The 13,647-nt window shown below is 57.9% G+C and overlaps 2 protein-coding genes across 3 annotated transcripts; both read right to left on the bottom strand.

The window, feature by feature from the left end:
* Positions 1 to 578: 578 nt before the first annotated feature.
* On the bottom strand, positions 579 to 10,651 carry DHX38 (DEAH-box helicase 38). 2 transcript variants are annotated; one of them, XM_086620770.1, is made up of 26 exons: positions 10,326 to 10,651; positions 9,614 to 9,801; positions 9,352 to 9,456; positions 8,767 to 8,932; positions 8,562 to 8,680; positions 8,362 to 8,438; positions 8,048 to 8,203; positions 7,229 to 7,390; positions 7,037 to 7,144; positions 6,007 to 6,119; positions 5,766 to 5,903; positions 5,341 to 5,527; positions 5,065 to 5,250; positions 4,483 to 4,623; positions 4,196 to 4,306; positions 4,004 to 4,120; positions 3,650 to 3,757; positions 3,421 to 3,533; positions 2,674 to 2,882; positions 2,440 to 2,594; positions 2,207 to 2,362; positions 1,998 to 2,132; positions 1,793 to 1,918; positions 1,284 to 1,379; positions 1,001 to 1,122; positions 579 to 856 (listed from the first exon to the last, which is right to left on the bottom strand). In XM_086620770.1, the coding sequence occupies exons 1-26, from the start codon at positions 10,646 to 10,648 to the stop codon at positions 772 to 774; spliced, it is 3,702 nt and encodes a 1,233-aa protein (XP_086476896.1). In that variant the 5' UTR covers positions 10,649 to 10,651; the 3' UTR covers positions 579 to 771. The 2 variants fall into 2 exon arrangements, with proteins under 2 accessions (XP_086476896.1, XP_086476895.1); XM_086620769.1 differs by having other exon boundaries at positions 8,362 to 8,480; positions 10,326 to 10,648.
* Positions 10,652 to 11,363: 712 nt separating this feature from the next.
* On the bottom strand, positions 11,364 to 13,391 carry LOC147527804 (haptoglobin-like). Its single transcript, XM_086621267.1, has 5 exons — positions 13,105 to 13,391; positions 12,878 to 12,939; positions 12,607 to 12,708; positions 12,298 to 12,372; positions 11,364 to 12,127 (listed from the first exon to the last, which is right to left on the bottom strand). The coding sequence occupies exons 1-5, from the start codon at positions 13,389 to 13,391 to the stop codon at positions 11,364 to 11,366; spliced, it is 1,290 nt and encodes a 429-aa protein (XP_086477393.1).
* Positions 13,392 to 13,647: the final 256 nt, after the last annotated feature.

Genomic DNA, 13,647 nt, shown 5'->3' on the forward strand with positions numbered 1-13,647 from the left:
CTGACAGCAGAAAAGCAGTAAGTGGTGAACATGGGGAGTGAGGCTGAGGTCTCTGCACACAGCAGTTTGCTGCCAGCAGAGTGACAGATGGGCAACTGCTGGACCACCCATGCTCCTGCAAGGCCAGCAGATCAGGATTGTCTTGGCACCGTTGCATCACTTCATCTCCCCTGCCTTTCCTCCAGGCATCTTCAAGACACACTGGGCAGGATGCAGGGGCAAAACCTGTACCCCACGGTCAGAACACATAAGCAGCACCGTTAAGTGTGAGCAGCCGAAGGTGAGCAGAATTCCTGGCACAGCCTGGCCTGAACCAGGGCTGGGCCCATGACCTCACGTGTACGGGGACAGCTGGACACTGGCTGCCTGCCCAAGGCATGGCTCGTGGGAGAACTGCCTCTGCAGCAGTGTGGGCCAGGGATGGGCTGTCTTTGCCCTCTCGGTCAGGGTAATTCTGTGCCTTGTCCCAGGCTCTGCAACGCAACAACTTGACAGTACCAGCCCTGCATGACTCTGCAGGGCTGCCTCCACCCAACACTCACCTCCAGGACAAGAAACAGTGCCAAACAAAGCAAGGATTAGACTGACAACCTTTAAACAAATAAAATTATTTCTGTTCCGTAGCAAAATTAGTGCCAAGCACCAAAGCCTTCCTGGGCCACAATCTGTAGAGCACCTCGCAGACTAGAGTGATCAAAGGAGCTGCACACCCTCCTAAGACTCAGCTGCTCCTGGAAGTCTTTAAGCCTCAAAGCAATGGGCACTGCCTTCTCAGAGGCCAAAGCGGGCTGGGGTGCGTCGTGGCGTCAGGGGCTCCCCCTGCTCCTTCCGCCCAGGGGTGTAGATTTTAGTGGATCTGCCAGGAGAGGACAGGGTGATTAGTGGAACATGCAACCTTTCCCTGCACCAGAACACCCATGGCGAAGCTGAGATCCTGCACACGGCTCACTACTCCTGCTCTTCAGCAGGCAGCTCGTGGCCAAGCAGGGCCAGCACCTACCTTGCACTGCCCAGTGGGTTACGGCGCTCCTGCTCCTCCCGGCGGGCACGCAGCTGCTCCTCAGCCAAAGCCATCTCTTCCTCCATGGCAGACACTTCCTCCTTGGCACGGCGGCGATTCTCCTGGAGCAAGGCAGCAGTAGGTCAGGGACAGACAGAGAGCTGGCCAGCAGCAGACTCTCTGCAGGCCCACAAAACACACACACACGCACACACACACTGCACTAGAACAGGTGTGCAGTGGGCCTGCCGTCTACCAGCTCGTCCTGGGCAGGAAGACTCACCTGGCGCGACTTGCCAGCATGTTTGATACTATAGAACATGGGGCCCAGCTCTGCCAGCCACTCTCCATCCACAGCAGTGACACACTGCATGTATTCCTGCAATGACAGAAGGAAAGACCAGGGTAGCAGGATGGCACTCTCAGGGCCGAGGCACCATTTTCAGCGCCATGGCAGCTCCCTCCTGCACTTGCTGATGGCACTTCTCAGGCTGGGACTATATCCCTTCCAGACAATGCTTCCTGGCCTCAGAAGCTGCTATGAGTGAGACTTGGTGAAAGGGCTAGACTTGGTGAGACCACAAAGAGGTTCAAACACGTCCCACACAGGCCAGTAAAAAACATTGGGAAAGCAACAAACAGGACTCTGCAGATGACACAGACAGGCCTAGTTGGTACAGATGAGAAAGGCTGAGAACTGCCCTTCTGATAGATCCCAGTATCACAGCAAAGCCCTCCCATCTCTCTCAAGGCACTCCTCACCCTTCTTGCTAGCCCTCAGCTGAAGCTCACCTTGGTGGTCATGACCAACTCATGATACACAATGTAGTCTGGAGTGTAGCCCATGCCGAACAGAGAGCTCGTGGGGTGCAGGTGGCAGGGCATGCCTGTCCGGATGTTCACATACTCCCCAATGCCCTACAAAGACAAGTGTGGTTAGCCCACCTGTCCCCAGACAGGGCCTCTCAGCCCCCAGACTAGCACAGACACCTCTCACCTTCAGCTTTGCAGCCTGGTGGAAATACGCAGCACAGATGCACTTCCTGACAACATCCCAGTCAGTACCACAAGACGCTAGGCTCATCCGCTGCTGCACCATAATGTCCTTGAGCTGGGCACGCACCTCCCGCACCTGCAAAGACACGTGCAGTCGGATCCCTCTCCTGCCTAAGGCTCCCTCCTCCAGCCTCACTGCCACAGCCTCACCTTCCGCATGGCCTTGGCATGGATGAAGTGCTGGTTGCACCACAGTGTAGAATAGCTGTTGTTCTTCCACTGCAGGTAAACATTCAGGTAAGTCAAGTGATCACTCTCTGGAACAGCAAATTTCTCCCGCACTTGGTCACTCTCCTCCTCTCGGCCCTGAAACATGAGCAAAGAACGCGGGTTAGCCAAAGGGCAGGGGAAGGTCCCAAACTGCTGACAGAACAAACAGGTACCTTAGGCCGATAAAAGATGGCAGGCACAGACAACATGGAGACAATGAGCAAGATCTCAGAGCTGCAACCCATGTCGCAGGAGACAATGAGCATTTTGGAGAGTGCAGGATCCAGTGGAAACTCCACCATGAGACGTCCTGTTGAGGTCAGACCACCTGTAGGAACAGCACAGGCATCAGCAACTGCGCAGATCCCAGTCCCATGGGCTGACAGCTTGCCCTTGGCAGCCAATACCTGTGTTATCCAGGGCCCCCAGGATCCACAGCTGGTACATGGAGTTCAGCATGTTGTCCTCAGGGGGCGGATCCATGAAGTGGAACTGCAGCAGGTCCTGCACACCCAGGGACTTGAGCAAAAGCACTACATTGGCAAGGTTGGTGCGCTGGATCTCGGGCACCGTGGTTGTCAGCAGCTCGTTCTTGTAGGCACTCTGGGTGTAGAGCCTGGGGAACAGATGCCAAGAGCATGCTCCTTCTGGTTCAGGCCACTGTGCTCCTTACTGACTCACCAGCTGTTGCCCAACCCAACCAGGCATGGCACAGGGCAGCAACTCTGCACTCAACCAGGCCAGCCAGCAGGACTTCAGGGAGGAACATCCACCCTGGCCAAAGTATGACCTTCCCAGCACATAAGGGTGCCTGGGCTGCAGTACAGTGAACACTCCTCTCAAGCACAGTCCTTCCCTGGGCACAGACCAGTCTCAAAGCAAAGCTTTGAGAAGGCTGCCTTTGGCTTGGCTGTTATCCTGACAGCATCAAGGGTGGAACAGCCACACATGAAGATGGGCAAGGGAAGAAACTGGAACATATTCCTTCCTCTGCAGAGGCACTGGGTCCAAAAGAGAAGGCCTCAAAGTCTGCCTACTGCCCTCTTCCCCCCAGAAGTTTAAGATAATGAACAGCTTCAGTGAGAAAAAAATGCATATAAGACAATGTCAAGCTGTGGATACAACAGCAACGGGAACACTGATGACGTGCCTACCTGAAGCAGTGGCCTGGGCCTGTTCGGCCAGCTCGCCCTGCCCTCTGATTGGCATTGGCTTGACTGATGGGGTAGATCTGCAGTGCATCCATGCCTATACGGGGGTTGAAAACCTGTAGGGCACAAGAAGAACAGACTGAAGTAAGGGGAAGGCTGGGTCATTCCCGCAGAACTCCCTCAACCCAATTCGAGATCACAGACATAAACGGTACAGGAAATCCTGGCTTACCTTCAACTTGCAGTAGCCAGAGTCAATCACAAACATGATGCCGTCCACCGTCAGAGAGGTCTCTGCAATGTTAGTGGCAACGATGCACTTCCTGACCCCATCCGGAGCCTGCAAGCATACCTTGCATCAGTCAAATCCCTGGGCAAGGGCCTCTGCACCACCGAGGAAGAGTGCAGAGCAGCAAAACAGAACCCAGAAGGACAGTGGTGACTATCGGGAAGCTGAGGGGGGCACATCCTTTCTCTTCTCACACGCAATACAAAAGGCATGTCTGCACCTCTGACTCATGCTCAGTTGTCTTCCCTGCACTAGTTTCCCCTGTCCCCACTCCTACCACAGACCACACATCAGCACCTTCTGGAAGATCTTGGCCTGCAAGTCTGACGGCAGCTGAGAATAGATAGGCAGTACAGCAAGAGCAGGCGCCTTCTCCAGCTCCTCAAGGTGCTCCACAATTTGCTCTGAGGTCACCTAGACACAAAGAGGGGTGTAAACATAAGATTAAAACAACGAGGGGGTAGGACAGTGCCTGCTCTTTCAGCTCACCTCTATGTCTTCCTGGCCAGGCATGAAGACCAGGATGTCTCCGGGAGCACCAGACAAATGGACCTGCAGGGCTTGTTTCACTGCAGCCTCCACATAATCCTCTTGTGGGGTCTGAAAGGTACAGCCTCAGTTACAGATGCCAATAATATCACCTGCCCCATCCTGAGTGCAAGCCTGCGTAACACCACCTCCTCCACTATCCTTTCTGTCCACCACAGAGTACAGGACACCCAAGCCACAACCTTCTCCTGTTACAACAGAACTTCCCTCCGCAACGTTGACCATACCTTGCTGAAAAGAATATCAACAGGGAATGTGCGCCCAGGAATGTGGAAAATAGGGACGTTTCCGAAGAATGAAGCAAACTTATCTGCATCCATGGTCGCCGAGGTGACAACAAGCTTCAGATCTGAGCGTCGGGCCACCACCTAGAAAGCAGATGAAAGGAGCAGTAAGGAAGAGGTATTTGTGCATGGCTGCAGGCTACTTACATCATTACTGAGACAACAGCACAGGACAGAGCTTCTGCTGTACTCTAGAGGCACTGGCCATTAATGCCAGGGAATGCAGATGCTGTATGATCTGTGCAGTTCAAAAGACTCAGTCCAGGAAGCCTTAAGTCAGCAAAGGTCTCTGTACCTAGAGTTTCTGACAGCCAGCAAGCCTGTGGCAGCACTTAAGCATTCGGGGAGATTTAACCCCCTAGAATGAGGGACAAGGATGTTGGAGCAGCAAGTGCAGACAGAGATGTTGCACCTCTGCCTCCTTCTCCCAGACCTGGTAGAGAAGTTCTGTCCCTGCCAAGACTCTGCTTTAAGACCAGCTCACGTGCCCTGTGCTGCTGCCCTCTAGCCCAGGCTCACACACACCTCCCGAAGCAGGCCGAAGAGAACATCGGTATTGAGCGAGCGCTCGTGTGCCTCATCCATGATGATAGCGCTGTAGTTGTCCAGGTCAGCCTCCCGCAGCGACTCACGGAGGAGGATCCCATCTGTCATGTATTTGATCACTGTGTTCTCGGATGTGCAGTCCTCAAAGCGGATGGCATAGCCCACCTGGGAGGGCAGAGATACCAGAAAGTCTTCCAGCAGCCCCATGCACTCACTGTCAGCGGGCCGTGCCCCTGCACCCACTGCCAGACTCACCTCCTCTCCCAGACGCACCCCCATCTCCTCGCTGACCCGCTTGGCGACTGACATGGCAGCCACTCTGCGGGGCTGGGTGCAGCCAATCATGCCATAGTCTGTGTAGCCATCCTCGTGGAGGTACTGTGTCAGCTGAGTCGTCTTCCCACTCCCCGTCTCCCCCACCACAATCACAATGCTGTTGTCTCTGAAGAAAGGGAAAAAAATATTTCTTCGTACACCACAAAGAAGGGCTTTTGCATTCACAGCCCTGGCTGGCCACACAAGCATCATCCTACTCAGGCAGAAAGGCTGCCACCAACCACACAAAGCAATTGGCTTTGTTTCCGGAGGGTACAGCTTCCAAACGGGCCATGTATCTAGGAAAATTTCTCACTTGGGCTCCTGAGAGGAAGGCTGTACGACCAGATCCCCAGCAGCCATACCTGAGGACGGAGAGCAGCTCCTGCTGCACGGCAAAGATGGGCAGATATTGTCTCTGCTCCAGGATCGATTTCTTCTTGGCAAACTCACTACTGGCTTCACTTTTTTCTTTCATGTGTTCGGCAAACTTCTGCTCCGTCCTAAGGGAATAGCAGAAGTCCTAAAACTGCCTCTCCACACACTTTGCTATGCCTACAGCCCCCATCACCGGCTGAGCAGAAGTAATGCAAATCAAGCTCCTACTTGTAATCCACTTTGCCATCTTCTGTCACCATCTCGTCCTTCTCCTCCTCTTTCTTGATCCCCATAATGTCTCCCAGTTTTGTGCCTGCCAGCTCCCAGTGCTTATGCTGAGCCTGGACAGACAGAGCGCAGTGTAATTTTGCCACAGAAAGCACTGACAAATCATTCTTCTCCAATCCTACTCTTAAGACTAGGAAAGCATATTAGCCCCACAATCCCCCAGTGCTACAACACAAAACACACACCCCATTCCTATATCAAGTTCCCCTCTTCCACGTGCATGGCAGCAGAGCTTTTACACACTGCTCTGCATGTAGAGACTTCAGGCACAGGATGACCAACTGCCTCCTGAGAAAACAGTTCCAGCTGCTGACCCTTCCATTAAACTTGAACTTAAACCTACACAAATCTGAACCAGAGATAATCTGCCTGCTTTTGACAGGTGCTCACAGGCCTCTCTCCGACCTTCCTGCTTGCTCCCAGCTCTGATACCAGTTTAGCTTCCACCTCCGTTCCATTCATAGCATACGTAGCTCAAATACAGCTCGGTTTCAATTTACAAGGAACCATCTGCACTTTCCCCACAGTAATCACATAACCTTGAGAGAAAGTCCCTAGAAAACTCACCAAGCTAATATGCTGCCTTACTGCATACTCCTCCTCACAGCTCTTCTGCTAAGATGTGACGAGATATATCCTGTCACCATACTGACTGCTGACTGTCCCTAAGCTACCTTGCATTCTTCTATCTCCTCTCTTCTCCCATGATCCAAATGTCTTTTGGATTAGATTCCTTTCCACAAGTACACAGTGATTCATGTCTCAGGCAGTGCCTGAGGAAATCACATCACAGCGGCTGCTTATGAGACAATGCAATGAGCTGGGCTACCAGGATATCCCAGGTCATAAAAACATGAAGTCCGTATCATCATTGCCATCACAGCCTGTCTTCTGCAAAGTCCAACAAAGGCTGTGAGACACCACACGACACGTTTACAGTGAAGTAGTAAGTCAAAAGGTCACAGCATACCCTCTTACGCTCCTTTTGCTCCCTGTGCTTGCGCACCAACTGGCTGCCTTTCCGGGCTATGATGGCCAAATCCGAGGTGGCATCCTTCACAGGGATGACCGGCTCTGGCTAGAGGAAAGAGGTATTGCTTCAGCAGAGGGCTCGTACTTGTGGGGCCCCCCTGCCATCAGCGCTCTCAGCCACAGTCTCTACCTGCTTGGTGAAGACAATCCTTCCATCTAGGAAAGGAGGCACCAGGTTATGCACCAACAGATGCACTTTAGCAGAGTTATCCTCCTCAAAATCTTCGTCCACTTCAATTCGATGAACCACACCACTGGTCAGCATACGATTCGTCTCCCAGCGCTCGTTATCCTGCAGGAAACAGCATATTAGAAAATACACAGAAGCCCCACAGAAAGCCCGAGAGATCACATCAGGACACTGAGCTCCGGTCTGGGGCCCACACATAACAGGATGAAATCGATGGTTCCAGCCTAGGAAGTCTGAAAGTAAGCATTAGGAAAGAAAGAGTAATTGGAAGCAGCAGGGTACAGGAAACACAGACTGGCCATATGAAGCCCAGGGTCAACAGGACTATCTCCAGGGAAACACAAGACAGACATTGTCCACAAGGCCCCTGCCATACTCAGAATACACCAGGACGCCTGGACATAATCCTGCTCATGTGCGAGGGCAGCAGCCCCCAGCGTCCACTAGGCCAACAGCAGACAGCCCTAGTGGTGTAACTCACACCCCAGAACAGCAGGAGCATGACCCTCTGCGCTCCTGCTGCCCCAGACACTGCGACCCACCCGTCACTCAGTGTGCATTCTGCCCCACACAGGGCTGCACCTTCCAGAGGAACTTAATGATACTTTCCCTGCGAACCCTCGTTCAGTCTGCCCAGGACACAGACTGCTGTTCTCCACCTGAGAACAAGGGTTCAGTGCTCACTGCCAGTAAGCAGATGTCTCAAGGGGCAGCAAAACCCACACGTTCAGAAGAGCCAACCCTGCATCTCGCCCCTACCTCATTTATCTGCCGCCGCTGTGCCGAGATGCGCTTCTGCCTCTGCTTGTGCAAGTGCTGCTCCCGTTTCTTCACGTACTCCTCCGAGGAGTAGGCCAAGGGGTTGTGAAACTCGTCGTAGCCCTCATCCATCATGTACCAATCCCGGTCAGCTTGCTGGGAGGGGAGAGACGCGGCCCTAAGCTCTGTTGGCCCCACAGCACAAACCCGTGGAGAGGCTCCCCGGGCCAGGCCGTGCCCCCACCCAGCCAGCCCAGCTGGGCAGCCCCAAGCCCACTGCGTGCCCGACTCCTCATCCGCCTTTGGACTCTCACCCGCTGATCGTCCTCCCACTGCTGCCGCTCCTCCTCCGTCTCAAAGGCAATGCCCTCCTCCCCATCCGCACGTCGCCCTGGAGGGGGTGAGCTGGTCAGTCTGGGTGCTGGCCCGGCTGCTCCGGAGGATATCCCACAGAGCTGAACCTTGTGCAGTGCAGGGAATTCTGCTGCTACCCAGCCCAGCCCAGGCTCCTCACCTCTCCCTCTGGACAGCCGTGGCGTGGCCCCAAGGTGCCTGCGGTCGTCAGCCCACTCGTTGTATTTGTATGACGGAGTGGGCAACGGCGTCTTATCTGAGTACCGGCTCCTCACAGACCTGAAAAAACAGCAGGAGAAAGGAACTGGTGCCCACAACCAGGCGCTACTCTCACATACACCATCCCCTTTCTGCAGCACTGATACCTGTCCCGGTCTTTCCGGTCTGTGTCCCGTACTGAGGATGCCCGGTGGCTGCGCTCTGAGTCTCGATAGGAAGGCATGGGTGAGGGAGATTCCCACTGTGAGCGGCGGGTACTGCTGTAGCCACTATCATCTTCCTCCCAGCTGGAGCGAGACGGCGTGGCTGCATCTAGCAGAGAAGATGGGGTTGGACACCTCATGTTCAAACAGAGATGCCGGGCATCTGGAGCCACCTTACCCCTTCTAGCAATGAGCACAGAGAGGGGTATCCGTTTGCCCTCTCTCGAAGAGAAGAGGCTGACCCAGCAATTCCAAGGAAAGTTGCCAAGGACCACATTTCTATCACATAGACCCAGACCCGACCTCACTGCACAGAGGTCAGCCAGATTTTCACACACACAGACCTGGCAGAGTGCTCCCAGACCCAGGTCAAGCTATGCTTGCCCTAACCAAAACATTACAAGATACAGGCTTTTCTACCTACACTTGCCCCGACAAAACCAACAGAAAACAAAACAAAAAAAAAAAAAAAAAAAAGCCCCTTCCTGTTAGGTCTTACATGAGAACTCTACCAGGTCCCACTCCTACCTTTGGGCCGATGTCTGGGACTCTCTGGTTCGCTCTTCCTGCTGCCCCGCTCCGATGAGCTATCCCTCTCTGACCTGCTGCTGTGACGACTTCTGTCCCGCTCCTCTGAGAAAAGAAAGTAAGATCAGGTGCCCAGTGCATGAACAGGCTTCCCAAGTCTGCTGCAGAAAACACCAGGAACATTAGCTAAAGACTACAAACAGGCTGAGCGACAAGCCCAAACCCTACAAGGGAAGGGGCACACAGGTCTCTGAGCAGTTACCACGGTCTCGTTTACGATCATGGTCCCGATCCCTACTGCGTTCCTTCTTTCGTTCCTTGTCCTCCTTGGAGGAGGCAAAGACACCATGTTCCCGACGCTCCCTTTCCCGCTGCCGGCTGCGTTCCCAAAACTCCTCGCTGACACCCCCTGTGTAGGAAGGTGTTTCCACATAGACAGAACGGTAATGCCTAGAAAGTGAGAGCAGAGAAAACAAAAGCTCAAAAGCGTTGAGGAACAGCTGGGCTTTGACTTGCCTCGTATAACTCCAGTTCCAGCTCTACTGCAGCAGAAGCCTGCGGTTAGACGCGCTCCCTCCATCCCTCGCTAACAGCCCACCATGCCCGCTGCGCTCCCAGACGTGCGCTCCGGAGCGAGCTGTTGCCTCGGGCACCAGGACGCCGACTCACTCATTGCTGGGACGGCTGGTGTCCGCAGGGCTGGCGGCACCTGAACCGCCGCTGCCCTGGACGCCGCGGGAGGGCCCCAGTGACACAGCCCTTCCTGGGCCGCCTCGGCTTCGCAGAGGTGCCCCACAGCGCTCTCCCGAGGAGATCTCCAGACCTCCCCCAGGAGGTTACGGCTCCTCTGTTACTGGCGCAGCCCCCCCAGCCACTGGCAGTGCCCACAGCCCCGCTCGCTCCCCCGGCACGGACCCACCGGCTGCACCGCCCCCCGTGCCACCGCCAGCACCGGGATCCCCCCCAACCCCCACCTGTCCTTGCGGGCGCTCCGGCTGCTCCGATCGGTCTCCTCATCCTCGTCCTCCTCGGGGCTGCCCGCCTCGTCACGGTCCTCCTCCCAGTCTTTGTAGGAAGAGACTCGGGACCGCTTCCCGCCGGCCGCCCCCTCCTCGCGCTGCCGCCGCTTCTGGGCCGCCAGCACGTCCAGGCCCAGCAGGGAGGCCCGCGGCGCCGGCGCCTTGAAGACGTGCGGCTCGGCGGCGGCGCTGCGCCCCCGCAGGACCAGCCCGCCGGCCTCGCCGTCGGGGCTCGTCCCCGCCAGCCGGTGCAGCGACTCCTCGCTCGCCTCTGCCATCGCCGCCGCCCGCTACCACGCGCGGGGCCGGCCGGCCGGGCCGCGGCGGGCGCCCATGGGGGCCGCGGGAGGGCCGGCGCCGGAGCGCTGCCTCGCCTCGCCTCGGCCGCACCGCACTCGGCCGCACCGCCGCCCGCCCGCAGCCCCCCCGCTTGCTTGCAGCTGCCTCAGCGTCCGTCAACCAGCTCCCTCAGCGCCGCCATAGCCGCCCCACAGTGCTCCGCAAGAGGAACCACTCTTGCCCGCTTACACCATAGACATAGAGACCAGGGCCTATAGGAGCGGCAATTACCATAGAGTCCAACCACTGCTAGACAAGACGTGCTACGGGGTTCTCGGCGGACTTCCGGCGCGGTGAAAGCGTGTAGTGTCACGTGACCTCGGGAGGCTTTCGGGCCGCGGAGGGCGCGACCGGAAAAGAGGGGCGGGGCCGGGGGCGGGCAGGGACAGCGGGGACGCGCCGGACACAGGGCAGGACCCCCTCCCCCTCGCGACCGCCCCACGCACGGCGGGGCGGACCCCGCAGAGCCCCGGGCAGCCCGCGCAGACGAGGTGCCCCGGGCAGGGGGGGGGCACACGGAGCCCACGCCCAGGGACGGGCGCACAGGGCCGCCCAGCGCCCGCACGGACACCCCGCACACCCCCGCACACCCCGCCGCGCACACGGACACAGCTCGCAGCCGGGTGTCGCAGCTTTATTCCCCGCCGCCCCGCCTCAGCCGGCCGCCACTGTCTCCCGGACCCAGGCCAGGACGTGCCGCACACCCACGTACACGCCGTACCGGGAGGCCGCGCAGGTCTTGTCGTGGCTGAGGATACCGGCCGCGTACCAGGTGTCGTCATCGGGGTCCCGCACGGCGAAGGCACCGCCGGCGTCCCCGTAGCACGTGTCCTCCTGCAGCTCGCTCATGCCCACGCAGAAGGTGGCATTGCTGAGGACGGGCTGCACCCAGTAGGACCCGTTCCGCGCCCCGTAGTACTGCCGGCACTGCTCGGCCTCTGCCACCGGCAGCATCACGTACTTCAGCATGTCGGGAAAGGCGAAGGTGGCGCCGCGGCCCCAGCCTGAGACATAACCCACCCGCCCCGGGCGCACGTAGTCCTTCTGGGGCAGACAGATGGGCATCACCTCCTCTCCGAGGAGCACCTTCTGCTTGAGCTTCAGCAGGGCCAGATCCACCACCTCTGGGTAGCCGGGATGCAGCACCACGCGCTCAATGCCCAAGGCAGGCTGCCCCCGGCTGCCCAGGAAGAGCTGCAGCGTAGGGGCAATCTCCTCCGGCTTGGCGTTCTCACTGTGGTTCAGGTAGACATTCCTGCCCGTGGTCAGCAGCCACTGGTCACCAATGAGTGTGGCCCCCACAGTGAGGTTGTGGCGGGTCACCAGCCGGCCCTGCCAAGGGAAGCTGCCCTTCCCAGCCAGCAGGCCTCCGATGATGCGCTGCATCTGCCCGGGGGGGTTCTTCGGCTTCCCACACACTGCACGGGGCAGAGCAGGGCCCCAGTGAGCCCTGGCCTGCAGCAGCCCCAGGGAGCAGCACTGCAGATGGGGGTTGCGGGCAGCCCCTGCTGCCCTTCGGCTGCCCTTCAGCTGCCCAGGCAGACCACTCCCCCGCCCACAGTCCCAGCCCCGGCTGCCCTGCTCTCACCTGGCTCACAGACAGGCACCTCCTTGCCAGCCTCAGGGCTCACCCATGCGTGATCCTCGTCACACTTGTATATACCTTTGGAGGGAAACCAGGGTCAGCTCCCTGCAAGGGCAGGAAACGCCCTGCCGCCAGCGAGGCAAGGAGTCACTTGTACCTGCCCTGGGCCTGGGGGCGCAGAGGCAGCTGCTCAAAGCCCCCAGGAAGGCAAGGGAGGGCTGCAGCATTCGGCACTGAGGCAGCCCCATGCATTCCCTGGAGCTGAGGACAAGCCCCATCCCTGTGTTGCTGTGCCTGTGCCGCATGTCTCACCATCAACAGAGCCGCGCAGCTGGTAGTACGGGTCGCAGCGGTACTTGATCAGGTGCTCCACGTAGCCATGTTCAATCTCCGGGGGCTTTGCGCAGCTCCACTCTGCAGGCAGAGGATGCTCAGCTGGCCCAAAGGACAAGCCCTGGACATCACCCCCACCTCCAGCAGGTCCCTCCCCAGTCCTGTCTTCCCTGCCCCATGCCTCCTCCCTGCCAAGCTGCTCCTGCCTTCGTCCAAGCCCCAGTGCTCCCACTCTTGCCCTGGAAGGTACCGGTGGCAGCTGCAGTCTCCAGCATGGTCCATGCCAGGCCAGCAATCAGCAGCACTGCAGGTCTGCAGGGAAGAAGGGCATGCTCAGCAGAGGGCTCCTAGGCCCCTGCTCCCAGTCTGTGGGCTCCACCAGGACCAGCACCCTGGCCAGGCTCATGCCATGTCCTGGGGGGTCCGTCCCCAGGAGGGCAGAGGGCTGACCCATCAGACACAGCCTGGAGAAGTCACCTGGGCCAAACCTGGACCCTGCTGCTGCAGAGGACGAGGCTGCCGTGTTGGGACCCAGGGCGCTTCCAGGCCAACACGGGTCCTGCCACAGTGCACAGCAGGGCCAGGTCCTCAGCCAGGCAAGCAGGACAGACAGTACCAAGCACCTGCAGGGACACATCAATGTTGCTCACCCCATGCTCACAGCTCGCTCTCCTCACAGCAGCCGCCTTCTGCAAGTCGATGCTGTTCAGCGCTCTCTCCTCATCCCTTTTATTGCCACCTCCCTCACCCTGGTGCAGCCTCATTGCTCCAGACCTCCTGACCCTGCCATATGCTGCCAGCACCTTTCCCAGCAGGAGGAGCACAAAAATCCCCACCTCGCTCACAGCTGGCCTGGCAGAGGCTCCTGGCAAGCCTGCCAAGCCCCCACGGGAAGCCAGCGTGCCAAGAGTTTCCGGGATTTTGTAGCTACAAATATGCGGAGAAGGATCTGGCTGCAGACACTGGTGCCCTGGTGTTACAACACCAGCTGAGGTTCACAGAAAGCACAGCCAGCCCCTG

The sequence above is a fragment of the Tauraco erythrolophus genome, chromosome 15 (genome assembly GCF_009769465.1).
Source record: "Tauraco erythrolophus isolate bTauEry1 chromosome 15, bTauEry1.pri, whole genome shotgun sequence".
NCBI classification, from domain to species: domain Eukaryota; kingdom Metazoa; phylum Chordata; class Aves; order Musophagiformes; family Musophagidae; genus Tauraco; species Tauraco erythrolophus.